The sequence below is a fragment of the Beta vulgaris genome, chromosome 5 (assembly GCF_026745355.1).
Source record: "Beta vulgaris subsp. vulgaris cultivar EL10 chromosome 5, EL10.2, whole genome shotgun sequence".
NCBI lineage: Eukaryota > Viridiplantae > Streptophyta > Magnoliopsida > Caryophyllales > Amaranthaceae > Beta > Beta vulgaris.
Window position 1 is genome coordinate 65,023,848 of NC_079206.1, and position 27,996 is coordinate 65,051,843.

Below are 27,996 nucleotides of genomic sequence, written 5' to 3' on the forward strand. Positions count from 1 at the left end.
TTTCTTTTCAAAAGCTCCATGTATATATAAATTTAAATGTATTTATTTTTTTATAAGGAAAGAAAAGTTAGGAAGACTCTTCAATCAGGAGGCCAATCTGAAACATCCTTACGGATAAAAAAAGAGAAATCAACATCAAAAGGAGGGTAAAAATACAGAAGGGCCGAGTAGGATTCACCACGATGAGCCATAAGGTCTGCAACCTTGTTCGCTTCTCGAAAGAATGTATTTAAATGTATAACTTGACTATTATCCCATTTCAAGAGTTACTGGGATCGATTCTCACTCTAGGCAGGCTGAGATCCCCTTTATATCCCAACTTATCAAGGTTTCTCTTTACCTTATTAAAAAAAAAAGTCTTAAATCTAAGAGTAGTTGCACATATACTAATTAAAATAAAATGAAAAGTACGAACGAAATTCTTCTTAGATTCTTTGTATATTAATTGCAATGGTATAACTTTCATGTTTGTTATACGTACAATACTTTCTTAATATTATTAATTGATTATCTTCAAGTAATTATAAGTTTATATCGATCTTGAATACATATCGAGACGAATAATTTAACATCGTCTTACTTGAGTTTATATTTTCTTACATATATCTCAGAGGTAAGACGATAATGATATGGTTTGTGAATAGTGTAAAAGTAATAAATATTGTGATTGAAAAAAACACTAAAGCTAAAACTTTTTCCATATATTTCACTACAAATTACAAATATAGGAAAAAAAAAGTGGGGGAAGAAAAAGGCTTTTTTTCTTAATCTGAAACTGCAATCATGACCCATCTGTGCACCATTTTCTGTCTAAAGATATAAAAGAAGGTCTTCGTACAAAGACTAAAACACATCTTATATTATTGTCTCTTCTTTCAAATTTTTGATTGCATTTATTTGATGAATTTTTAGAGAGAGAAAGCTAAATTTAAAAAAGATATCCTGTAAAAAAATTGCAGCAGAGCAAGCTCAGACAAGTAATCCATGGAGGTTAAGATTGTGACTTCCTTGAGAATAACCCATAAATCATCATCACATCTTCACGGGATCTTATTATAAATTTCTACATTTTTTCTTTAAAAAATTATTACTTTTTAATAAAAAAAAAAATCTTTCTTTGGATATTTTTGTTTGACCCTCTTTGAATTTTCCTCCACATTTTATTTTTTATAAAAAAAAATTTTTTTTTTTTGGGTTATATATATGACACTGCCACCTGTGACCCTGTTTTTATTGAAAAAAAAAATCCTTTCTTTTGCTCTTCCAACTTTCTCTCTCTAAATTTAGGTTGTTCTCTTTACTTTCTCTCTCTAAAACAATTCCAATTGAAAAAAAGATGAGATTTTTATTATAGTGGGTATATAGTAAGTAGTGTTTAACTTATGTAAGTTTTGATATCATCAAACAAACAAAACTTTGCATAAATTAAAAAGAAAGAAAGAAAGATCATTTCTTTTTTTGTTTTACTTTGTTTGGAGGTTTGTTGAAGAAAGACAATGTTCCAAGCAGCTATGTCCAATTCAAGTTTGTCTGAGGAAGCTAGTAATAATCTTTCTAGCTTTAACCCTTTGTTACTACAAAACACTACTACTAATATCATCAATTCTACTACTCAGCAACCACTTCTTCCTAAAAAAGTCAAGAAAAAGAGAAGTCTTCCAGGAAACCCAGGTAAACTAACATGTTTATTACATACCTTTTTTCCTTATTACACTCTTTTTTTTAAGTGTCCAAACCAGTGTTATCTAATTCGCGATACAAAAATGGGTACAAGATAGTAACTTGTTACCCAATTTTGTAAAATTTATCCTATAAGTATAATATTGGTTCATCGATCGTATCTCGAATCGAGTTTAGCGATTTAGGTAACACTGGCTAGCTCAAATATAACTATAGTGTAAAATTTATACTATAAGTATTATATTGGTTTCAGATCGTAGCGATTTAGGTAATACTGACTAGCTCAAATATATACCATAGTAGTTGGTATAAACTATAAAGAGTACGAGTAATATAAGCTGATGGTTGGAGTCTCATGATTGGTTTTATATTTTATTGATTATATGATGCCCTAGTTAAGATTTAAAATTCTTATTTTGATCTGATTTATTTATGCAGACCCAGATGCTGAGGTGATTGCATTATCACCAAAAACATTACTAGCAACAAATAGGTTTATTTGTGAGATCTGTAACAAAGGGTTTCAAAGAGATCAAAATCTTCAGCTTCATAGAAGAGGTCATAATCTTCCATGGAAGCTTAAACAAAGGAGTAAGACAGATATAGTGAGGAAGAAAGCTTATGTTTGTCCAGAATCAAGTTGTGTTCATCATCATCCTTCAAGAGCTCTTGGAGATCTTACTGGAATTAAGAAGCATTTTTGTAGAAAACATGGAGAAAAGAAATACAAGTGTGAGAAATGTTCCAAGATTTATGCTGTTCAATCTGATTGGAAGGCTCACTCTAAAACTTGTGGAACTCGAGAATATAGATGTGATTGTGGTACACTTTTTTCCAGGTATACACTTACTATATAGAACTATAGAAGTAGGTCTATATTATGAAATTTAATCATTAAATATTTCCATATTACTTCCTCCGTTCAAAATTAGTTGTCACGTTAATTATATGTTACATTTAAACTTCGTAGACCTCAATACCACACACCTCTTCCTGTAATCAGTTGTCGTTTTTTTTTTATTCATACGAGTCACGAAGGTAGTACAAAGTACAAAGAAGGGGAGGGAGATTTAAACTTGTGATTTATCGTTTACAACACCTCAATCTTAACTACTAGGTCAATACATCCTTGGTGTAATTAGTTGTCATGTTAATTATCATTAGTCAGTGCATAAATTGTAATACGACAATTGAATTTAAACAAAGACATAAGAATATATCTTGCATAATTGGATTATGTTTGAACTTTATAGACCTGATAAATTCATAGTCTAATTAATTGTCATATCAATTATTAGTTCATAAATTATAACTTGACAACTAAATATGGATGATTGGGAGTATATATAATTTACTTTTTTGGATTATGAAATTAATATATTTAGATTCTTTGATCTTGTTGTTTTGTTGTTGTTTCTATATGCTTGTTTGTTTGATTATTCAGATGTTTTGGTAGAAATGAGCTTAACAAGGTGTACTGGGCCTAACATTTTTCTGGGTTCTGATACATGCCTTTTGTTTTCTGGTGTGCTAACATTTTTACATATATGAATGGTAAGATTTGCATGAAATAATATTTGCATATAAATTAAACATACATGATATATCCCATTGTTTTATGTAACATTATTGTTCAGGATAATAAAATGCATTTGATAAGAGAATTTTATCTGTTGATTTCTGCACCTTTCCTAAGTTCTATGTTAATAATAAACATTAAACTATAACAAAGAACAATCAAAAACAGGCTGTCTTTTGTTTTATTTAATGTTCTGTCCAGTGATTCAATTGCTGTCTATTTTTGTCCTCAAATTCTCATTTTCTGGATTAATACATGAGCATGACCTATTTTTCCTTTAATCTTTGTATTCTCACAATACCCAAAAATTGCAAATGATATTCACAGTTTTAAACTACACAGAATAACAAATTTAGATAAAACAAATTTAATGATAGTACTTCCTCCCTTACAATAATACTCGCTACAATTTCTATTGCAGTAAGTTTTATATTACTTGTTATACTTCCTATCCCTTTTCTTTTTACACTCTACCTCTTTCTTCTCCAAAAATTGACTAAAAGTCCGTGAATTGAGAAGTGTAGCGAGTAATATGAAACGAGGTAAGTATATTTTTTCTAACATAATGCATGATATCTTCTCTCTCTAAAATCTTTGGATAGTTCTCTCACAAAAAGAGGCAGGCTTTTGGTTTTTCTTTTTGCAAGTTAGCTAGTCCCAAAAAACAATGATGGGTCACTGCTATGCTCGTGTAGATGTGAAAAAGTAATGTATAAGAAGTAGTAAAAAATTACTGTAAAGTAAATTTTATTTTTTGAAGAAAAGTGAAATAATTCAATGTTACAAGAAATATTTTTCAAGATTTTTACTTTAGTAGTAGCAGAATATCAGTAAGTCTGAGCTTCTTCATCATACTGGAAAAACTGATATAACCTGCAAAAATATCTGATATGGTCTTTCCTTTTGCTTTTTTTTCTTCCTCTATATGCTGCAATTTGCATGCTATATTTTGATTTAAGTGATAAAGTACATTAGTTAGTTAATCTCTAATCTCAGTAAATTTTAAAAAACTCTACCAAAATACAGCAATTCTTCTTCTAAGTAAAGTAATTAAGTACATGTTTAAGTCTCCATAACTATAATTGAGCACAATGTTTATGATTTCCTCTTTTGTGAGTTAAGAACTTTTTCCTCTTTGTACTGCTAGCAAGTAGCTCGCAATCATATAATAATACAATATCTCTTCGTTTTATTTTGTTGTTTCTATTTGAAATCTTTTTGTGATGAGAGAAAATTGATCAAAGTAGGAAAAACTTTCGGAAATAAATTGAGGGAGTACTAGCTAGAAAATAAATTTCGTTATCATACGAGTAAATATGCGCAAATTGGGTAATGACCAACCGTGTACATTTCTCACACAAAATGCGCAAATTGTAATAGGTGGAAGTATATATTGAATGAAGACCATAATTTGACATTGCTACTTACAGAAGTCCTGGTGTTAGTACAGTAATTACTGCTTAGTTCACATCCTTTAAATGCATTTCCCGTGCCAAAAAAAGTGTCTTGGCAGTTAGCATTCCCATCAAAAGAAAGAGCTAAAGTTACTATATCACTACTTTGTTATTACTACTGGTAGTTTTTTTTGGTTGTACAAGGAATTTGTTTCTCCTGATTACCAGGTGTGTTCAAGTTGTTTAAAAAATGTGTGTAATATTTTTTTTTGTTGTTTCATCAATTGTTGGACATGCAGTTCCTTATTTGAACATAACACCAAAATTTACCATATATAGTGAAAGTCCAACTTCAATCACATATAATTATCTATCATATAATCCATATAGCATTAATTAAGTTATAGCGATATTAATGGTTGAATTCTTTTAAAAAAATCATCAATAAGTTAATTTAAACCGTTCCTTTAATTGGAGTTCTGTACACGATAAGTAGTAATTTTTGAAAATAATGCTTTATCTATATTTAGTATTCACATTATTAGTTCAAATTTTATTGGCGTAGTGTGTTTGTAAGTTGTAATTGAGGGATCAAAGCATATGCTTAGTCCTACCCTAACTAAAATTTTCATTGCTTAAACATATATTCTCATCTTGCTTGCATTATACTACCTCTGTTTTTTTTGAGTTGCAACGATTTGACATAAAGTAGAGAGGGAAAATGTCTAATCGTTGCAACTAAAAAAAAACAGAGGTAGTATTTATTTTATCCATATGAACCACGAGGCAGTGAAAGTATAAACGAGGGAAGGGGAAATTTGAACTTGTGACTTATCATTCACAGCACTTCAATCTTAACCACTAGGCTAAAACATCCTTGGTTCATCTTGCATTATATTGCTATATGGTGATATTTTTTTTTCAAAGTTTAATTATCTAACCATCCATCATTTTGTATGAAATGTTGTCATGCAGGAAAGATAGTTTCATAACTCATAGAGCATTTTGTGATGCATTAGCTGAAGAAAGTGCAAGACTTTCAACAAACCCTTTTTCAAACCCCATGCAACCACCACAACAACCACCACAATTCTCCACTCTTTCAACTTCCCAAAACCCTAATAATTCCTCTCTATTCCCTTTTTCCACCTCTCCATGGGACCCACCACCTTCTCAAAACCCTAACCCTAATCCACTCATCCACATTAAAACTGAAAATAACACTCATTTCTCATCACCACCACCTTTCTTCCAACCACCTCATATCTTCACTAATAATAACCATTCCAACTCCAAGGGTTTACTAACCTCCCTTCCCTTCACATCCTCCGACAACGCCGCGGCCGCGGCAATGTCAACATCCCCTTTCTTCTCCGCGACCGCCCTCCTCCAAAAGGCAACCACCTTAGGGCCAGTGTCAGCAATGCTCAACGGGTTTGACGAGCTAGGAGCATTGTCCCGACATGAGATGGCCGCGGTTTTTACACCGCAGCCATCCTCATCTACAAACACGAACACAAACACGAACACGACAACAACCACCACAACCACCACTAGTAATAGTGATCATCATGATCATTACTCCGCCATGCTCGCCACATGGCGGAAAAACAACGATGGATTGACAAGAGATTTCCTAGGACTTACCGCAGGAGATTATAACCATAATGGTCATCATGTACATGTTGATGATGATGAGGTTGTAGGGAATATGCTAAAGTTCACGGGTGGGTTACAGTACGGTATGACAGCTCCATATGATCGTGACAACTCATCATCATCATCATCAATGTTGATGAAGCCACATCAACAACATCCTCTTGTTCATCATCATCATCATCAACAACAAATTGACGGCTTTGGTTTTGTTGGTGCTGAACATTCTACTACTGCGGCTGCTGCCTCGGGATCAAGGTGGGGGTGATACTATCATGCAAGTTTTAAGTTTTTCTCTCTCCTCATGAAAATTACTGTTTTACCCCTACAACATGCAAAGTTAGTAAACGTAGCACTTGTTGTTTTTTTGTTTCTTTGAAGTAAAATGTTTACTTTAGAGCTTCTTAGGTTACCTAATCTAGGGAGTATTATTTAGGAGAGGAACATGTTTTTCACAAGGACAAGGATGAGAATCGATTTCAGGATTACTTGAAATCGGGAAGGAAGCTCTAACCAACTGAGCTATCCCTCGCTTTATAGGACCATGTAATTGTATGTTGGAGTGACTTCATTGTTGAAGTTAGATATGAATATGTTGTTATTGTAAGATCTTGAACAAATAGAAGCCTACAAGAACTTATATTATAGTATGAAATTTTAATTACAATTTCGAAATAATTAATATGCATGCTTGATGATGACTGATGAGTAAGGAAATCATTATAAAACTTATTCTCTTTGTTTGGTTCGTATGGATATACGTGATTCCAAAATGTCAATTTTAGTTTAAGTTTCATGTCTAGTATCAATACAATTTCAGAAAGAGTAAATCATAAGATGGAATTGCTTGTTATTAATTTCGCATATTGCTCAAATGACAAAGGGTTTCAAGTTGTATATATAGTCTAGAGCTGTCAATTCAGTTACTCGAATCTCAGGTTTCAGGTCATGTTCGGGTCAGGTCGTGTCAGGTCATTAAATCAAACAGGTTGGGTGCAGGTCGAGAACGGTCATAATTCAGTCAGGTCTGTCTCGGATAATTTCTTCTTTCGGGTTCGGTCGGGTTTGGCGCGGTCAATTTCCGGACAGGTCATCTTTCGTGATAATGTGGTGTCGGGTCGGGTTTATAGCAGGTTTGTAGCGGGTGCTTTCAGGTTCAGGTCATGCATGGGTCGGATACTTATCAGGTGAAGACAATAGCAGTTTGGGTCAGGTTCGAGTCGGGTTCAGGTTGGTAGTTATTGGGTTATACCATACTTGGTTTCAGGTCACTTTCGGGTCGCTTCGAGTACAGAACAGGTCATGAATTTTGTGTGGCGTTGCTTCAAATTTATATCATTATTTAAGATTTCATTGAAAATCAATGCTTGAATAGTTCATCTAGTTATATGCCTTTTTATAGTAGTGTTAATTTATGATTTATGTTACTATGTCTTGAAATCAATGACAAGTCGAGTTATCAACAATCACCAAGTCGGGTAAAATCGGGTAATATGTAGAACCAAGTCAAGTAAAATAATGTACCGGGTCACAACAGGTCTAGTAAAATCAGGTAACGGGTCGCAACAGGTCGGGTTAATGACAAGTTACGTCGAGTTATAATCAGTTTCAGGTCCTAATCGGGTCAGGTGTCGAATCGAGTTCATATCGTTGTCGGGTCGGGTCATTTCAGTTATCGGTCTTTTTTGGGCGGATATCAGTTCAGGTTCAGGTCATAGAGTATCGGGTCAAGAACAGGTATCAGTTATTATTAGGTCGGGTTTCAGGTGACCTGTTTTGCCAAAATTTCAGGTGTAAGTCAGTTACAGGTCATTACAGGTTCAGGTCGGGTTATCAGATCAGGTCATTTTTTGACAGCTCTAATAATATAGTCGTATGTATTGTCACATTCTCGCATGCATCCAGGTATCCTTGTTAAAAAGGTAATCGGAGATAATAGAGATATATATACAAAATTACAAATAAACATATAGTAAAAGTAAACGAACATAAAATTAAAGAATATATCTGGATTAACAAAAAAAATTAACATATATATAGATACAAGAAAGATATCATAAAGGGTCGGATTTATCGAGTTTCAATCTGATCCCTGGATTACCAAGGTTCAAACCTACTTCACGTTTACTCAAATTCTCAAATGAGACAGGTACACAATAAAATTCCTATTATTCGATGATAATATTTTCTCCCAAATGCGTCCCTTACATAGAAGTGACCCCTTTAAGGAAAAAATTACCCCCTTCAAATGGATTACTTGATGTTGAGGATTTTCCAAGTAATGTAAAGTATTCCCCCACATTATATTATTGGTAATAGTAGGAGTGAGGAGATTAGTTTATAAGTCTAGTAAGTTACTTCTTTTATTGCCAATTGATTTTAGGTGAAAGCAGCGTTACGAAGCTTGTGATCAGTCTGTCCAACTTGTGTTGAAGGGTTGCTGCTTGTGGATTATTAACACTTTCATTTAATTATATGGAAGTGACCCATTTGAAGGCACTCATTTACGATAAAAAGTTTTTTTTTAAGTGATTCATTTAAGGTAGTGTTCTTATTGTGCACTTAGGTGCACACAATATTAATGTTTTGCATAAATATATAAACTAAGTGAAAGACGTAAAAAGGACATTTTTATAATACTTGCTTAATGTTGTTGGATTTTGAATGAGATTATAAGATCAATATATTTTCTTCCCATATCGTTGCATGCTGACAGAATCTGTAAAGTTAAAAGAAACTCATGCATGCATGTATTCAAACCATGCATGTATATAAATCTTAGGTTAAAAATAAAATATAGAGTAAAGGCATTATACATGCATGAAATTGTGGGAGGTCATGATCTAATAAGCTAGAAGATGGTGATGGCAGATGCATGATGACTGATGAGTACATGTATATATAAGTATAATATTCATGGCATATGGTAGGCACAACTCATTGCCCTCATATAAAAATTTGTAGATCTAGAAAAGCTAACAATGCAAGCTATGACGAACTAGTGATTCCACTTCACTCTTCAGTTAAGAAGTTTGTGGATAAAGCCAGTTAATAAGACAATTATTGGTTTGATAATGTGATAGGTATTAGGACCACTTGACCAATGCTAATCCACAATAATGCCAAAACGTTCACATGTAGAATGTTCACTAAATACTGATACCACATACACATTAATTATTATTAACACATAATAAATTTAAAGATCACGATTTTAAGTAAAAAAATATTACCAAAGACTATAGCTAGTTAAAAATATTACTCGTTTTCTTATTAGTCTTCGACTCTAATACAATATACTGGCTTTGTTTGGGGAAGCATTTTAGCTACTTTAAATGATAAGGTGCTAACATATTTAGGTGCTAACATATTTAGGTGCTAAAATGATTAGTAGTGTTTGTGGAGCACCTATAATAAAATTTTAGGTGGCTACAATGACTTAAATGATAAATTTAAAAAAATTACCTTTTCAAAATCAGGTGACTGAAATTTTGGAGAATTTTTCCAAAATTTTAACAACAACTAATTTTGCTAAAATAATTTATCAACTTAATCAATTAATTTTGCCAAACAGTTAAACTAATCAATTACCTTATCAGTTCTAGCACCTTATCAGTTTCAGCTTTATCTTATCAGTTTCAGTTAACTTATCAGTTTCAGTTTATTTTCAGCTAGTAATGTCAAACAGAGCCTTACCATAACTTTAATATCAAGGATTAAGATTTTGCTTTCTCACCAAAATTTCGCTTACCTTGCAAATTAATTCTTATTGTAATTACTATTATTTTCATGTATTAATCTAAATTATGATAAGGGCCAATAGTTCATGTTAGAGATAATGCTAGTACAAAAATAAGGCTATATTGGGTTTCAAAAGAGTCAAAGAAGTTATAAGAAGTGAAATACGGGTGCATAGATCGAGCACAGGCTTAACAAAATATACTTTGTAATGATAGAACAAACTTTAGATTATGAAAAGTTGCTAATATGCTGTACAATGAAGGAATAATTTTGGTCACTACTTTGTGTAATAAAAGGATTATTTTGTCCCCTTTGAGAAAAGGAGTAAAGAATCATTGAATGAACATACTATATATATAGCAATTACACACTCACAATAATCCTTTTACTAGGCTAAATACTACTCCTTCCACTCTATAATATATTGCTTGTATTTTTTTTGGTTTCTCAAAAAGTTGTTCTTGTTTTATATATTATTATTATTATTAAGTTTGTACTCTTATAAGTTGTCAAAAACATTTAATGTAATCCTATTAGTTGATTTTGGTTTGTTTGGATTCATAACACTTTTGTTCCTCTCTATGTTTAATGTTAGTAAACATTTAATGGTGTTTGTTAGTTCAATATAGATTTGGTTATTTTTGGTCATAGATCCTTTTTTTTATTATAATTGAAAAGACAATTACCTTTCCAGTACAAATACATCAAAAAAAATTGTTGAGGTTGTTATACAAGTTTCTTAATTTTTTATTTTCCTTGATATCTGTAAAAAAAGAGAAACAAACACTACTATATTATAATATAAGACAGAGGAAACAGTACTTCTGACAAACCAATATAAAAAGTGTGTAAATTATTTAGGTGTTAGGTCTGCATTATAACTCAATATAAATCGGTTTGACAGTAAACAGATGTGTAGGGATGGCAATTGGGCGGGGCGGGGAGGGTGCGGAGGATGGTACCTCCACACCCGCACCCACATAAAATTTCAATCCCCATCCCCGCCCCACCACCCATTGCGGGGGAAATTCCAGAGCCATCCCCGCCCCACCAGGTACGTATTTATACTCATCCCCGCCCCACCACCCGCAAGGATATCCTCACCCGCTTCATACCTGTGTCGTACACACTTCATCCTCACCCCCACCACCCGCATGAATATCTGCACCCGCTTCGTACCTGCGCCATACCCACATATTTATATTTTGCAAGATAAAATTATTAATAATATAAGTATAAACATAGAATTTTAATCATATATATGTGGGGCGGGCGGGGGTGGGGCGGGGCAAACGAGGATAGCATAAAATCCATACTCGCTCCATCACCCATTGCGTGTAGGATTTTAATCTCCATCCCCGCCCCATCCCCGCCCCATCCCCGCCAAACCTAGACCCATCCTCGTCCCACTTGGACGGGGATGTGGGACGGGTCTCGTACTTGACCCACCCCACTGCCATCCCTAAAGATGTGCAATAAATATTTGCGCTGGACGATCTTCATTAGTATAATGAAAGAAAACATCGATTATGTGAGATTTCAACTTAAATTGTATCATGGTAAATAGGTCTCTTAGTTCCAAAGCGTGTATTAGGCACTAGGGTGTACAGTGTGCCCCTTTGCACCCGAAAGAACATACCATTCATATAAAAGAACGCAACTTTTAAAATTAAGGAACATGTATATCTCCAATTATAAAAGAACATAGGTTGTAATAAAAAGAACATATTGTAAATGAACATCTAGTCTAAACTAAAAGAACATACCTTTTAAATTCAAATTTGAAAAAAAAAAAATCTCGCTAACAACCATCTTTGATAAGGTAAAACAAATTGCAAAATTTAAGAAAACAAATAATAACTTTCTTTAAAATCATAGACTCTAAAATATTTCTTTTAACAAAGCGTGCACCATCCTCTACATACACTTGATTGCATGTTCCTATTTGCGGTCTAGTTCAATCCTATTATCAATTACTTTTGCTCCACTCCTTGAATTCTGCTTCTAAATACTTTGTACCTCATGCATGATGCACCTATATTGATTTTCTATCTTTAACAAACAAGTTCACTTCCTTCTCTCAATTGTAGAGTTCACCCAATTAAGCCATATATAATTTGTACAAACTAATTAAAAGTATAAAATGATACTTTTAATTTATTATTATTATTTAATACTGTACACCACTTTAAAGTTTAAACAGGTAACGCATGGATAGTAAATAAATAATTATAATATAATAATGTTCTTATTACTCCTAACAAAACTTAATAAAGTATTCATCACAATAAGTTACTATATTAAAAAACAAAAGAAAGGGAATAGTTTAACAACAAGATTAGACTAAACTATAATGTTTTATTTTATTTTTTTATTATTTTTTTATTTTTTTGGCGACAAGTACAAACACAAACAGCTAAACTATAATGTTTTATATATATATCTATTATATACATAAAATGAAATATTCCTTTTTTGCTAGTACATTAAGAAAAATAAAATAACATTTGAGGCACCATGTATCGTTTCCATTCCTCCCAAAATATTTGTAAGAGGTACTCCCTCTGTTTTTTTTTATCATTCCTACTTTTCTGTGCGCGTCTTCCAATGCACGTTTTAAAACTTAAATATCTTTCATTATATATTAGTAAAGATTATAACGATTGAATATTAATAAAGTACTAATTGAGACGAATCAAACAAGACCCCACATGACTATGTTTTTTCTTATAAATTGAGAATATTTGAGAAGATTCTCTTTATGCATGAATAGTGTCAAGATTCCAAGTGAGAAAGATAAAAAAAACAGAGGGAGTATCAAATTCTTAATTCCTTAATGTGCAAATTATTATCCAACCAATAATCGATCTCCAACTTAATATGCGTGAAAGAAAGTCACTTATTAATTGGGTCCTTTATAATGGGTGTACCACGTACTTTTCTCTCTGGAGTTCATGCGTAAAAATGTTGCATGCACTAACACTAAGCCACCCTTTTCACTCCAAAGTAGCTGTAAATAAGTGTAGAAATGGTCCATAAGCTAGCTTTTGCAAGCAATAATCTCCCACTAAAAATTAATGGGAGATACTGTTAAGAAAAGTAAAAGAATTTTAATTACTTAACTTGGGATCATACTCATATTGTAAAATTGGCTTTGCGTGGGTGAAATCTTACAAACCTCAAAATGTATCTATATGTACATGTCTTAAATTTATTTCAAACTACATATTTTCTATTCTGATTTGAATAGTGAATAAGTTATGGTCTCCAATAAATTTTTTGAAATAGTAGTAGATTTTTTTTATCCATATGAGCCATGAAGGAAGTACAAAGAAGAAGAGGAGGGATTCGAACTTGTGACCTTCACGACACCTTAATCTTAACCAATAGGCCAAGGCATCCTTGATGAGTAGTAGATTTACTAAGTGGCTTTTGTTCTTTTATTCGGAAAAAAAAAATGAAGATGAACACAAAATAAGGGGGAGTTTTCTCTCAATAGTGTGTCTAGTTAATCTAATCTTATTTTGTGTTCCCTCCGTCCTTTATTAGTTTACCCCTTTTGACTTTTCACATTTATCAATGTAAAACTTTGGTAATAATATCTCTAATTATGTATTTGTAAAAATTATAAAAATTCAATATTCCAAAACTACATATTGAGACGAATCGAACAATATCACACATTATATATTTCTTACATATAAAGTTCAAATGATGGTCAAAGTAATAAAGCTGAACAGTGTTATAAGTCAAAGTGGGTAAACTAATAAAAAACGGAGGTAGTATTATTCATCACAAGCAAGTCAAGATATGTAAGATGAGTCCATCACTGTGATTTTTATGAGATTAAACATAAGTGTCAATGGGAGACTTATATCTAATGCTAAATTGCTAATAACTCTAGCTTATGAAGTATACATCATAAGTTATTTCCTAATAATGCCTTGTAAAAGGGGAATAATTTATTTTTTTTTAAAATAAGATAGCCAATATTCTCAAGAAAGCTTCGAAGAAGATCAAGGACACAAGAATAAGGAGCTAGGGAGAGTGGTCAGGTGGTAGATCAGTGGAGTACAACCCCAAATTTAAAGGTAGTGCTCAGGGTTTGAATCCTCATCCCAACAATATGTTGGGGTATTTTACGTATGAACTGTTTAACCTTGTGCTCAGCCTCTAATCTGGTGTGCCCTACAAGCTAGTAGTATATCAGGTTTTGATATTCGGATTAATTATGTTTGCTAGTAAAAAAAGGACACAAGAATAAGGGAAAAGTGGTCCTACACGGCTTCACCTAGCCATTGTTACTAGGTCACTTTCTTGTGATGCTTGCTTTCTCATAGTAGTATTTCTCACTCAATTGAGTACCAACTGTCATTTTGTATGAGGTAATTTCCAACCGTTACAAAAAAAAAAAAAAAAAAAAAAAAAAAAAAAAAACTCCGTAATATAACCTCATAACAAATGTTATTAAATCTAGATTGTTGGAACAAAATAGTCTTTTCCAAAAAGTATTTTATATCCACATCTATGATTTAAAGAAAGTTAGAGTATATTTTTTTCACCTTATTTTTGCTTAAATTGTGTTTTCTTATCTTTATTCAATCAGAACTTTCTTTGAACTTTATGATTTTTTCCTAATTTAAAACAAATTCTCATTTTCTCGAACTTATCTTATTTTTAAGTAAATTTTCTTATTGAACTTTTATTTCTATTTGAATTTTTTTGCTTTAATTTTTATTTTCATTATGCACCTTTTCTATTTTTTTTTTAAAACAAGCAAAAGTGAGGTGAAGAGAACAAACTCTTACCATCTTACTCAAGTCAACATACCTAGCTAGCTGCTAGATGGACCAACCTAGTGAATTTCAAGCGTGTATAGTATTATAGTAAAGATGACATAAGGTTACCAAAGTGAAAGTTTACTAACAATCAAGAGACTTTTGTTATCAAAAAAACATTGATAGACTAAGATGGAATTATTCCAAATAAATTGTTAAGGTTACAAAACTTACAATGAAAATAGTTAAGGTATTATTTCCATGCACACTAATTAAACGCAAATTAGATCCTGCACCGAGGTGTAGGATGAGCATCCTACACCTTGCCCATGTGGCTGACTTTTGGCAATATTTTTGAAAGTGGGCCAGCTCTTTCTCTCTCATCACGTGAAACAATTTTTTTAATGTACAAATGCATATGGTTTGGTGTACAATAATCTACGAGTGTACATTTAGGGATTTTCAGTGATCAAAGCAATGACCATCAATGTACATTGTGATTTTATTGAATTTCGGTATGAGAATGTAATTGTACATATTGAATTTCATTAGTGAACAAACATCAAACACACCAGTGTACAAAGAATGGAAATTACTCACTTGACATATTTCGGTATGGGACTGTAATTGTACATATTGAATTTCATTACTGAACAAACATCAACACACCCAGTGTACAAAGATTGCAAATTACTCACTTGACATCAACTTCATGAATTGGGTTACTTTCAGCTGGGGGATTGTCATTGTACATTTTGATTTTATTAATGAACAACCATGAGCCAGGATGTACAAGGAGGTTGAGTGTGGAAAAGAGAGAAGTGGTGAATTTCGGTATGAGACTGTAATTGTACATATTGAATTTCATTAGTGAACAAACATCAACACACCTAGTGTACAAAGATTGCAAATTACTCACTTGACATCAGCTTCAGGAATTGGGTTACTTTCAGCTGGGGGCTGTCATTGTACATTTTGATTTTGTTGATGAACAACCACGAAGCCAAGAATGTACAAGGAGGTTGAGTGTGGAAAAGAGAGAAGTGGTGAACAGTATATGGGGGACATCAAATCAGTTATTAAATGGTGAACAGTGAATGTCAAATCATTTACTTTTTGAATTTTCGATTTTGTACATTGGATGTAAGGGGAATGTACATTGACTGTCAAATCAATTACTTTTTGCATGTTGAATTGTGTGTTTTATTCTTCTTGCCTTGCGTTTTGGACAAGGTGCAGGATGCTCATCCTACACCTTGGTGCACCATCTACGCATTGCTAATTAAATGGTTGAGAACTTGTGATACTATGCATTATTTAAATTTCAAAAATATACTCCATATATCTACATTCTTGCGACTAAAGTATTCAGATTATACTCCAAGGCACAATATGACATTGCCGGGATAGCATGCAAATTTTTCAATAAAATACTTCCTTTATTTAAAATAATTTTAATATAATATTGTAAATTGAACTAGTAATGTATAACTTAATATGAATGGAAGAAATAACTATCGGACTTCTACGCGTCATTACGAGTTTACAGCAACACAATATGTTAAGAGAGACAAAAAAAACTATTGCAATATTCAAAAATGAAACTTGCCAATTAGCCAAATCTAGAATTCTAATAATACAAAAGATTGACCAACTCTTTACTCTTAATGGAATGTGAAAAAGAGACTTAAGAATTGGTTTTCCTCTAAATTTTTTTCACAAAATTTCAACCAAGCGTGTGTACCCTAGTGGTCCGGGACATGAAATGGTGTTATGGTGAATTGGTGATTGATGGGTAGTAACTTAAGTTGAAAACCCCTCAAAGTGTTTTTTTTTTTACCACTAACAAGAAAATGAAAGAATAACGTGAAAAAGTTATTGAAAAGATGCTGAGGAGAAACTTTGGGAGCTTTAAATCCCAAATACATACCCTTTTTATTTACTGTAATTGTGACTCTTTTTCTCAAATTTTGTGCAAAGATACAAATTTCAGGTGACCTGGTCCATCTATTCACATTAGTATGATTATACTATCAATCATAACCATTCAGTATCACGGGTCATTTTGACTTTTGAGTGCACAAACCACAAAGGTTAAAACGTAAAAAGGATGTCTCTTATTTATTTGAGCTTATCTTGGCGTCCAATCGTTTGAGTCTCTTAGAGGACTCAAACGGGGGTAATTTGGTCATTTTATGCGTTGGAAGATTTCACGCGCGTGTGACTGACATTTGCTTGGTACCAATGCTAGGTTATAATGGTACCATTCTTCGAAAATATTGATACCTTGGTACCAGTCCTGATAACAATTTGATACCAATGTCAGGTTATAATGGTACCATTGTGTTTTTTTTGGGTGTTTGAGTCTTTTTTGGACTCAAACAGTTGGTTACCAAGCCTTTCTCTATTTATTCATATGCTAAACTGTAGTAGTGTAGTACTAGTCTATATATAATTTCAGAGAAGCGGCTCATAAATTAGTTTATCATCATAAAACCTTGGCTTTGCTAGAGTTGTTTGAGCTCACCAAACTGGCTTATATCATAATACTTCATTGTTTTTCTATGTCGTATCCTGTTTGCTTTAGTAGAGCTAGGTTGATTCTTTGTAAAAATTGGTTGGTGTGTTGATAAGAGACAGAATAGTGAACGCAAAGGGACATTTTAACATAGCGAAATCTTCTAGGGACATTTTATTAAGAAAAATAATGTAGAGAAAATGGATAAAAAGAGTATCATATTGACTTTACCATTCGCAACTAAAGATGTATCAAAACTTTACTAAGAGATTTTTTATAGTTGAAACTTTTATCACTGAACGGTAGTGAGTTGGATTGAGTTAACCTATATTACGAATCAACTCAACGTCTCAACCTGCTCGCTATCAACCCATCCCCTTTCGGCCTTTCCCTTCCCCTTCCCCTTCCCCAGTTCATCCTAGAGTTGTAGAGTCCACGAACCTTTGGAAGAAGAAAAAGAGCACTATTACAAGAGTAACTACTCGTAAATTTGGACGATTGTTGAGCATTTAGGGTCCCTCAAACATAGGCTAACAAGGAAGCTTGTTCATGAGGCTTAACAAAACACAATTTGGGGAAGTGTGAAATATCAATTGGAAGAGTACTGAAAATAAGGCCCTCCCACATTACGGTCCAAAATTCTTGTACCATTTCCATGTGATTAGATGTGGACCCATCTGTTCTTCCCCTACTCAAGTCTCACCCCCCAAAATAAAACGGGAATCCAATAATTTTCATCACTGTAAGAATTTGCGTAAAATCACCAACAGGTAGCAGCTGACAACAAACTCAAAACCAAGACCCCGTTCTTTTGCACTGGGAGAAACTGAACTTGAAGAAACTGCACTACAAAAAGTAATTGAACTGAATTGAGCTGAAACTGAACTGAAAATAAGTCCAAAGAACAGGCCTAAACACCCCCAGAATCTAATAATACTGTTTATTCGCGTCAGGACACGGCATAATACAGATGATTACAAGTATTGCAACCCAATTAGAAGAGTATTCACCAAAAAAATGTGCATGCATGTTACTAACTACATCAACGGAGACGGTGAAAAAGGTCCAGAACTATGGGAAAACCCCAAAACTGAGAGCCGGGAAAGATTAAAACTTAAAAGCATACTAAATTGTGGTGTAATGTGAACTTTTCGAAAGTATTCCAGTTACTTGGAGGGTTAAGGTACGTGTCATTTGCTTATGAAACGAGGTAGCCCTTTTGTGTGGTTCTAACAAAGAGCCACTTCTCTTGTCTGGGATAATTGTCACATTGTCTGAATCTCTCATAATCAAGAATTCGCTATGATTTTGATCAAATAGAGAAATACTTTAATGATAGTTATCTTCTAGAACTGGCACGGCAAACAACACAACCAAAATCGAGACGATGTTATTGAGAGAAACAAGCTGACACAACATGAACACGAAATCAAAGCAAACCCGATCAGATTTGATAAATTTGTCATATCATGAAATTGTCATGTATTTTAATAGTTTTTGATGTATTTTGATACGAGTCTGAAAAGGAGATGAGTTACTAAACTGAATTATTAAAAAGGGCTTTGAAAAGGAAATTTCAGGTTCCTAATGCTTCTCCACACTCTGCAAGATGCGCCAAACTCGAAATGATTTACTCCAAACACCACAAGATGCGCCAAACTCGAAATGATTTACTCCAAACACCACAAGATGTGCCAAGCTCGAAATGATTTACTCCAAACACCACATCGTTCCGAGATGGAGCTTAATTAGAGTCACGGTAACGAAGGCAATGATATTTACACTCCCATTCGCTTTCTAATGCTCCATCTCCCATTCTATTTCTACTGCTCCATTAAAACAATAGTACAATACTGTTTTAGAGAAGGTGAACACTAAACACCTCTTTGAGGCATCCCAATATAATAGTATACGTGACTATTATCTTCGGACATATGAAATACTAACTTTTATTGCACAAGCAGACAAAACCCAAACTAATAACCTTCATTTCTACAATTTCCTACATCAGTATATGTCATCAGTCACCACCAGGGAATCTCATCTCTCATGGAACTGTCCTTTTGCTTCCTTTCTGTTCTTCTCACTTCCAATCTTACTAATAATTACGAAATCCTTCTTTTTCATTAGTGGTTTTTACAGTCTTTTTTTACCCACTTTTCTCTCTGTCTATTCCTATACAACACCCATCTTTTTAAAGTCCTAGAGAATCAATGCTTTTCTCTTACTTCAGCAACAACATAATATCCTCTGTTGACCTCATCTTTAGAAAATTTGATGCCCTTACTTCACCATTTCCAACTATTATGTCACCTCTACTCCTCTAGTGTTCTTTGTCAACAATATACTAGCACTTAAAGTTTTATCCATCCTCTTCATAAACCCTCAAAAAATAAATTATCCCATGATAATTTTCATCTACATCTCTCCATTATTTCATTTTCTTTCATCAATCTTAACTTCTTACAACCACTGAAGCATGTTTACTCAAACTTCTGGGATTTGATCAGCGAACTTCTCCCTAAAGTTATCAAAACTAACCCCAATCTAGAAGAATTTAAAAAAATATTGCCACAGAAATTAACACCACTTTTTAGAACCTACCACATAGGGGAATAGTTTTTTTTTAAAAAAAAAAAAAACTATGTTTACTCATTACTTCAAGACAACCTCCTTGTACCCTTATCATACCCATGTCAAACATGGGTGTGATCCTTCAAAATTAATAGAAAGCCTAGTCCGAATATGAAACATTTCAAGAACCCAAGTAACATAACCCCTAAACCGTGGTATGAAAGCTTGGCCACATCACCTTATTGCGACCGCTTAAGGGTTTTGAGCTTACTACAGCCGAGATATTTAGGCTGCAACAGCTACAAACCATCCCCAACGACAACAAATATGGTTCCAGGACAACGGTCATTGCAACTGAATCTGAGAATTACATCCATGTCCTAAACTAACATTTTAAGTTACTACAAATTAAACCATAAGCCAGCTCCTGATAGCGAGCCAACAATTTAAGTAAAAGTATCATCACAAACTTAAGATCAATAATTTACTGTAAATCTTATAATACTCCTGAAAGGTGAATTCAATCGTACATAAAAATCTGCAAGCATCTAGCATCTAGCATCCATAAATACAAATAGTGTTCAAGCTAGAATCATGAATATTCTACAATGTAATGAGTGACTCACATGTGAAGTATGCCGCAGAGGACAAATGGTTCCACTGTATGAGAACTTAGCTTTCTATTTATCACAGGCAAGATCAAGCTGTCCCCAAAAAAAATCAGTGCCAGTGCCTCATCAAAGAGTGTAACTGGACCCACTGAGAGTTACTCCCATGTATAGCTGCAATACATTCTTGAAAGCCTATAAAAGAGTAACAAGACTGTTAAAATGTAATTACATCTAAAATATACTCAAAAGGAATAGTAAAGAATCACCTCTTCAAATAGAACAGTTATTGCGGTCTTACCATGAATTACAGTAATTCCGTCTTTATTAAAAAGTCTGTAATGATCTAATTTTATTCCAATAAGCCTTCTTGTGAATGAAACCAAAAGAAAAAAAAGTATATTCTACTTGCAACAAGCAGCAATGGCCTATTAAATTTTGCTTTCTTAGACATAGATGTGCACAGTTATCATGTATCGCATGAAGATGAAGACTGTTTCTACCTTACACACCAATATTCATATGTGACTCACAGTCTTTAATATAACTCAGATAATTGTATTGGATCCTTGATAATCCAGCATAGATACGAACACTTTGAAACTTCATTTTGGGCTAAATGTATGAAATTTTCACAAAACAGCTAAGTCGAACACTTGGACACGTATTCGTATCCGACACGAGTGCCCAAGTCCAAGTTACGTAGGCATTAACGGATTAAGCAATCAAACTTCCAAAGTTGGTGACATCCTCTCAATTAAATTTTTTTCTAAGAAAATAGTTCTTTCCACTACAATTTACTCTTTTTTTAGCCCCCAAAAGATTTTGTCTTCGATACTCTCATCACAATTCACCAAGTTAAAGAAAACCATCATGAAAGGATTACGAATGCCCTCGACATATATCAATGCAGATACCAAACAATAAAAAATGAATCCCCTTTGCCCCGAACATAGGGTTATTTTGATACCTGTAGTGCAAACGACTCTTTTGCTTTCAGAATTGCATCCATTATAGCATATTGATCATCAAACACACTATAGAATCTCTGATAGAATTCGCTCCTAAAATAAGACAAGAACCAAATTAGAAAGATGTCCTATCATCTCTATCATTTGCATAAACTAGCCCTGAGTCAATTTACAAGTGATCGTGTACCGGTCTTCTTCTGTTAGCTGCTGATCTAATTCATCAAATTTCCGCGTAAGAACTTCAGCACCCACTGGCGAAAGCATGTGTAATATCAACGCCTCTAAGGTTCTGGGAAAGCTGTGCTGAAGAGGAGCAAAGCAAGTAAGGTTAAGGGAATTTGTCAACATATTAAGAAACAGGATAATCTAGGAAATCTTGGTTGACATAATTTGACATGAATATATTTAACATTTGACATTGATGAAGCATCAGATGATCGAAAACTGAATGCATAATAACTTCAAAATAATAGATTAAGGTATGTGATCCAATTACAGAACCACAGCAGATAGTGAAAGAACAGAGAAAACTCCTGGTAAAGAACACACAAATCAATCCTTCCCAAGAATGTTCAGTTCCAAAATTCCATTCAAGGCTTACAGTACAAGGTAGAGCGATGAAGGGTGAAATGGTGAATACTATAGTCCTAAATTACATAATCGAGAGATGACAAAAGCAACTATAATACAAATAGAGGTTTCACAGAAGAGAAGAACTCCTTAAGGTAAAAAGGATAGACATTGTTGTAAGGAAACACTCTTCAAAAGAAAGACAAAACATCAAGATCGCCGATGTAGAGAGAGGACATAAAATGAGCAGATCCACTGAATCCAACATTCTATGGACTTCACAAAACACAAAGCCTCAGCAGGCACATAAACAAAGGAACTGCACCAGGTTGCAGAATCCCTTATGAATTAGTTGCATTGATTGAAGGATGTAGAAGCAAAAACTCACCACCATTGCCAAAAGGGCAGTCAGAATATCAAGCGGTTCAAGATTCCAGAGAACATCTGCAATGTGATCATCTTCCAGGCGGTACAAGTTAGTTATCTGCATGTTCTTGGAGTTCTCACCTGGAATAACTCCTGTATCACTTGTCGAATTGCATCGGTCTTGTTCGTTGACAACATTGAGGTCAGAGGACTTAGTTACCATTGTATCCTTGCAGTCCCTATCAGAAATAACTCTAGAATCACTTGTTGAAGTGGATTGCTGATTTGTAGCCTTTACCCCATCGTGGACACGAGAAACAAGTTCATGAAGTGCCTGACGTGCTGGGAGGCTAAGATCATGAAGTTTTACATTTAGATTTGGCTTATTCTCATGTTTCTGGTACACAGCATTTCCTAGAACATCTGATGCATGGACAATAGAATCCATTTAGTTACTCGACACACACACACACACACACACACACACACACACACACACACACACACACACACACACACACATTCACCAATGTGCAATGGATAAAACAAGACCTGCTTTTCCACCGTCATGTGCCTCACTTATGCAATCTTTCAATTTACCAGAGCCTCCATCACATGTTTTCTGCAACATCTGATTCTGCCCTATTGAAAAAGAAAGAAGAAGCAGCAAGAAAATCTGTCAATGAAACCTGTTAAGACAGTTCTAGTTTTTCAAAGAATGCGTCAGTAAAAGCAACCTCTCAGGATAATACACTATAATATGCGGGAGGCTGGCAGCGCAAAGGTAATACTAGCATTTTTAAGATAAAAATTTCTCAGTAATATGTCATGATTTAGTTGAAAAAATCTATGAAAACACAATAGTACATTACACCTTTCCAGCGCAAATTTATATCGTTTGCAATGCCTAAGCATTGCCAAAGCCACAGAGCAACGCATATCGATTTTCCAAAATATAAAATGCACCAACAGAAACATCACTATTAACAGGGCCAAGGCCAACACGAATTGCCCACCAAGCCAATAGACAGAAAAAAAATCTATTCTGAATAAAACATTATCCACATATCAAGGCACACATGCATCTTCACTTCAGATAAGCAACAAACTTTAGACATTATTGACAAAGCTAAAAAGAGATTCTTCGGCAATGAAGACATGCACAGTCGCTTCAAATGGAAAAAGATGTACACATTTATGACAAAAAATAAGAGCTACATACCATCTCCTTGTCAATTAATCTTGATTTGACAGCAACGTTTCATCAATAAATAAGACATGAAAGGAATACACAGCATAGTTAAGTTACAAGTTCTATAAGTATCAAATCTTTTGATGTATAGGAAGAAGCATACCACCTTTTCAATATCCTGCGCAGGTAATACACATCCATGTGTTCCGACATCTTCGATGTGATGTTGGATCTCCACCAAAAGTTAACAGCAATTGTCAACTGATCACTATCAACTTGATGGAACCTGCAAAAAAAAGAGTACTAACAATTGGCAATCCTGTTGTATCGAAAGTTTATGAACAAAAAAGTCTCTCAGAAATTGGCTTATAGAATATTTTTAACAAGAAAAACAGGCACAATTATATCTTAGTAGATCAGCAAAACTTATACTCTTCTAAATAAAACATGTGCATAATTATTGTATCATAAAAAGTGGACATGTTCACTTAAATATAGAATATTAATAGTTGTTAGAGGCTCCTCCTGAAATCTGTTTTCCACTATAAAATTTAGTGTAGAATTTTTGAATTCCTAAATCTCATTACAGTCCAAGGAGTATTTGCCAAGACACTAGTCAACCAAAAGGCTCATTTAAGATGATCATATTACTTCTACAACATGAATAAAACACTCATGCGTGTCACAACAATCCATAGAGTTGGGAGCACTTGCTCAGAAAATCCCTTACCAATGTCTGGGTGCAGTGGGCCATTATAAATATCATAGCTTACTGCTATGTAGATGATAATATTTCAAAAACTCACCAGCCTTCAGGAATATAGAGGCCATCGCCTGCTTGAAGAACAATTTTCTGGGAGTATTCATATGCGCGTTTAAATCTTGGATGAAGTGATAAATCAGGAGAATCGAGAGCAACGGAGCTGTCAAAAAAGGAAGAAAATATGAACAAGAAACAGCTTGAGATCAAAGACTAAGATATGGTACCATGATTTGGGAATGGAAATTTGTTGACGAAATCAATGCTTCCCCCATGTATGTTTCACAAGATTGGAACTAACTGGAGGTTTTTATTATGACCAAGGAGAGGTAACTACCATGGCACGAATCTATTGTAAACTATTAATCCATTTGCATGAGGGATATTTTAGTACTATATTACCCCCATCTTTTAGAACCAGTCACCACAACCCAACAAATGAATGCAATTACTAAATGAATTCTCAATCAACAATGCCCAATTCCGTTACCACTCTTTAGATGCCCACATTTCTGTTCCCCTTTACTTAACACCACTTAAGTTGTTTTATTGGCAACATACCTATGATTAGAAGCTTCTCCATATATCGGCATAGGATATAATAGGGGCCCAGCAGATGGTGGCCATAAAACAACTGCCAAGAGTAGAATTTCCAGGGTTTGAAATAATACATACAAACAAACAAATTATCGTACATTATTTGCTAGAAAGATAAGCTGCTGCAAGACAAAAGTGACAAAGCTACAATAATCAGCATTTAAGTTTCTAATGTCAAGAGCCACTAATCCTGCTTTCAGTAACTTACCCAAGGAGTACCAAGTAGACAAATGATATATTTAAGTACCAATTTATTGCATTTTGAAACAGGCATACAAAAAACTGCAATATAATGGGAGCTTAAATTTGGTTCCCAACTCAGAAACCAATATACCAACTGAAAGCTTGAAATTTAGATTATGGTCCATTTGAAGCACGATATTGCTACCAAACTTTAAACAGAGAGAATAAACAGCTACGTACCTTGCTTGCAGCCAGTAATCACACACAAAAGGTTATGGTGTGGATCATAGTGGGTGCTCGATCTAGACTTTGCATTATTCATCCACAAATTGATAGAAGATAAGTTCTTTGATTCCAGGAAACAAGGCTGAGAAAAGAAGCAAGCAGTGAGCCTGGGGCTAGCTCCAAAATGAACAGATAATTGAAGTCCAAGCCACAACATACACAACAGTAAACGATCCATAAACATACTATTCTAATGTCTTCTTGTAAACTTTGCAATTGCACCCTTTCTTCATTCTCCCTATTCAATATCGGAACCTGCAGCCACATTTGGTTTGCATATATTCAGAACCTTATACAAGAAGAAGCCATCACTTCATTGTTAATAAGATAAGAAGGGTTAGTTATAATCCTGCTGCAAACACAATTCAAAGGATGGTACAATAAAGATAAGAATAACAATAATGTCATGCCTGCATTTAAAGATACAATTGTTTTTGACTCTATGCCAAAACGAGCCATCTAGCACTTTTCCATATAATGTCACTTGCAAGGCATTAAGGGCTATGCATAAAGTAATAGGTGTAACTCGTGTAAGGTAAGCAACTACCCATTGTGATTTGTTTTCTGATAATACAAAAACGAAAATCATAAAACTGAATAGTTGGGACTATTTGACACTGCATCGTTCACAGGAACTATAATCATCAACCTGCGCCAAATAAATCTGATCACGGGAATTTGTTATTGAATTGCACAAATCATCATCCAGTTCCACACTCTGATTCTGAAGTATCTCTGACTCACTAAGCACATCACCTTTATCATCTTTGCTCAAACCCCTCTTACAAAATTCAATGAATGACGAAAAAGGCAGTGGTACCTACACAACAAGGGTCATTGCTACAAATTAAATAAATACTCCAAAATTACAGCTCATTAAGAAATGATAAATTCCCAAAGGGACTCTATAACTTACCCTCTCATGGCTTCTAATATCACCATAGAAGATGGGTGCTGATCTTGATAACATGACCTCTACAACAGCTGATTGTACTCGCTCCTGTTAATCAACTAATCATAAGGTACAACAAACAGCAAACAACTTTCCAACCAACTTTGGATGCAAAAATACATATCAACAAAAAAATTAAACCATGCATATAATTAGAATTTATCCACCGCCCTCGAAACAGATAAAAAAAAATTAATTGCCATATGATGCACTTTGCCAAATATATCAAGGTTTCCCTACACAAGACTTTTTTTTCCATTAAGCATAGAGTTGGTAACAAGCTACGCCAACCTAGAGCTCGGGATAGCTCAACTAGGCTCATACTAGTGTTTCTGTAGACCTAAATTCTCGTTTGCTACACTTGAAAATTTCATGCTCGGCTTGGCACTAAACTTAAGCTCAATGTAAGCACACATATTTAGAGCTCCAACTCAATCGATGAAAGAGATACTCTCTCAAACTACAATATTCCCATTTCGAACTTCTCACTTATATTTTGCAATCCTACCATAGGTATCCTGTCAAACCTATACTGTTCTTCATCTAATTCATATACTCTAACCTACTCATAAGCTTTACAAATCATAATTACTTCTTCAACCTAATCCGTTCATTAAACATATTGAGCTCGGCTTGACTAGTTAAGGTCTTAAACCGCAATCAAGCTTATTCGAGCCGTGCCAAATTAGGCTCACTAACACAATATTTTTCACAACAAGAAATCTTTATCAAAATCAGTTCAAGTAGTTCCCCTAATTCTCAAATAATCAAATACCTCAACATGAATTTTGTTAGCCATATTATAAAATAACAAACAATCACTGTATAATATTAAGAACATAATCACATATGCATAACTTATATGATAAAAAAAAACCTGCAAATAATCGAGACCGCCATTAGTAGGATTCCAGCACCGGAAAGCTTCCCAATCCTTCACACATCCTCTGAAAACCTTCATTTTACATGAAATAAATTAATAACCGAAGCAATAATCAGAATTATACAATAATTTACAAAAATGTATATATGAATTTTACAGCGGGAACATTTAGGGGTTCAATTTGAGACTCAAATTCTTGGATAGATATAACTTCTTCAACTTCTTTGATTCGCAATGATTCCTCCATAACTTCCTTTAAATTTGTTTGTTTGTTTTTGGAATTTCAATTGCTTGAATTGTTTTCTCTTAGTTCGGGAAACTCTGGTTTTAGTTCTACTGGTTTGAGTTCTGTGGAAAAAATTCGTGAGAAAATCAACTATGGTCTATGGGCTTTCCCCGCTGTTTGTAAAGGACATTGGACCAAGATTTCTAAATGCTCAACTGCCCCTTTTTGTAACGTTGAGTAGGGGTGTAAGTTCGGTTTTTGGTTTGGTTTAAGGTCAAAACCAAACCAAACCAAAATAAATTCGGTTTTGAAATGTCCAAACCAAATCCAAACCGAAATTCGACTCAATCCAAACCAAACCAAACCAAAATATGAAATCAAAAACCAAACCAAACCAAACCAAACCGGATTTTTTTATCTTTCAAAATCCAAACCAAAACAAACCAATTTTTTTTCATATTTCAAAATCCAAACCAAACCGAA

At 33.9% G+C, this 27,996-nt stretch overlaps 2 protein-coding genes across 3 annotated transcripts; one reads left to right on the plus strand and one right to left on the minus strand.

The window, feature by feature from the left end:
• Positions 1 to 957: 957 nt before the first annotated feature.
• LOC104894561 (protein indeterminate-domain 12) lies at positions 958 to 6,997 on the plus strand. The gene is made up of 3 exons (XM_048643962.2): positions 958 to 1,671; positions 2,119 to 2,518; positions 5,629 to 6,997. The coding sequence occupies exons 1-3, from the start codon at positions 1,497 to 1,499 to the stop codon at positions 6,575 to 6,577; spliced, it is 1,524 nt and encodes a 507-aa protein (XP_048499919.1). The 5' UTR covers positions 958 to 1,496; the 3' UTR covers positions 6,578 to 6,997.
• Positions 6,998 to 20,396: 13,399 nt separating this feature from the next.
• On the minus strand, positions 20,397 to 27,734 carry LOC104894562 (hypothetical protein). Of its 2 annotated transcripts, XM_010680825.4 has the most exons (15): positions 27,445 to 27,730; positions 27,282 to 27,359; positions 26,369 to 26,452; positions 26,102 to 26,272; positions 25,639 to 25,707; positions 25,408 to 25,534; positions 24,949 to 25,021; positions 24,434 to 24,550; positions 23,794 to 23,913; positions 23,658 to 23,676; positions 22,988 to 23,072; positions 22,458 to 22,858; positions 21,687 to 21,802; positions 21,499 to 21,592; positions 20,397 to 20,723 (listed from the first exon to the last, which is right to left on the minus strand). In XM_010680825.4, exons 1-15 carry the CDS (start codon positions 27,532 to 27,534, stop codon positions 20,658 to 20,660), a joined length of 1,710 nt encoding a protein of 569 aa, XP_010679127.2. In that variant the 5' UTR covers positions 27,535 to 27,730; the 3' UTR covers positions 20,397 to 20,657. The 2 variants fall into 2 exon arrangements, 1 of the variants encoding a protein (XP_010679127.2); XR_790233.4 differs by lacking the exon at positions 20,397 to 20,723 and having other exon boundaries at positions 21,687 to 21,797; positions 27,445 to 27,734.
• Positions 27,735 to 27,996: the final 262 nt, after the last annotated feature.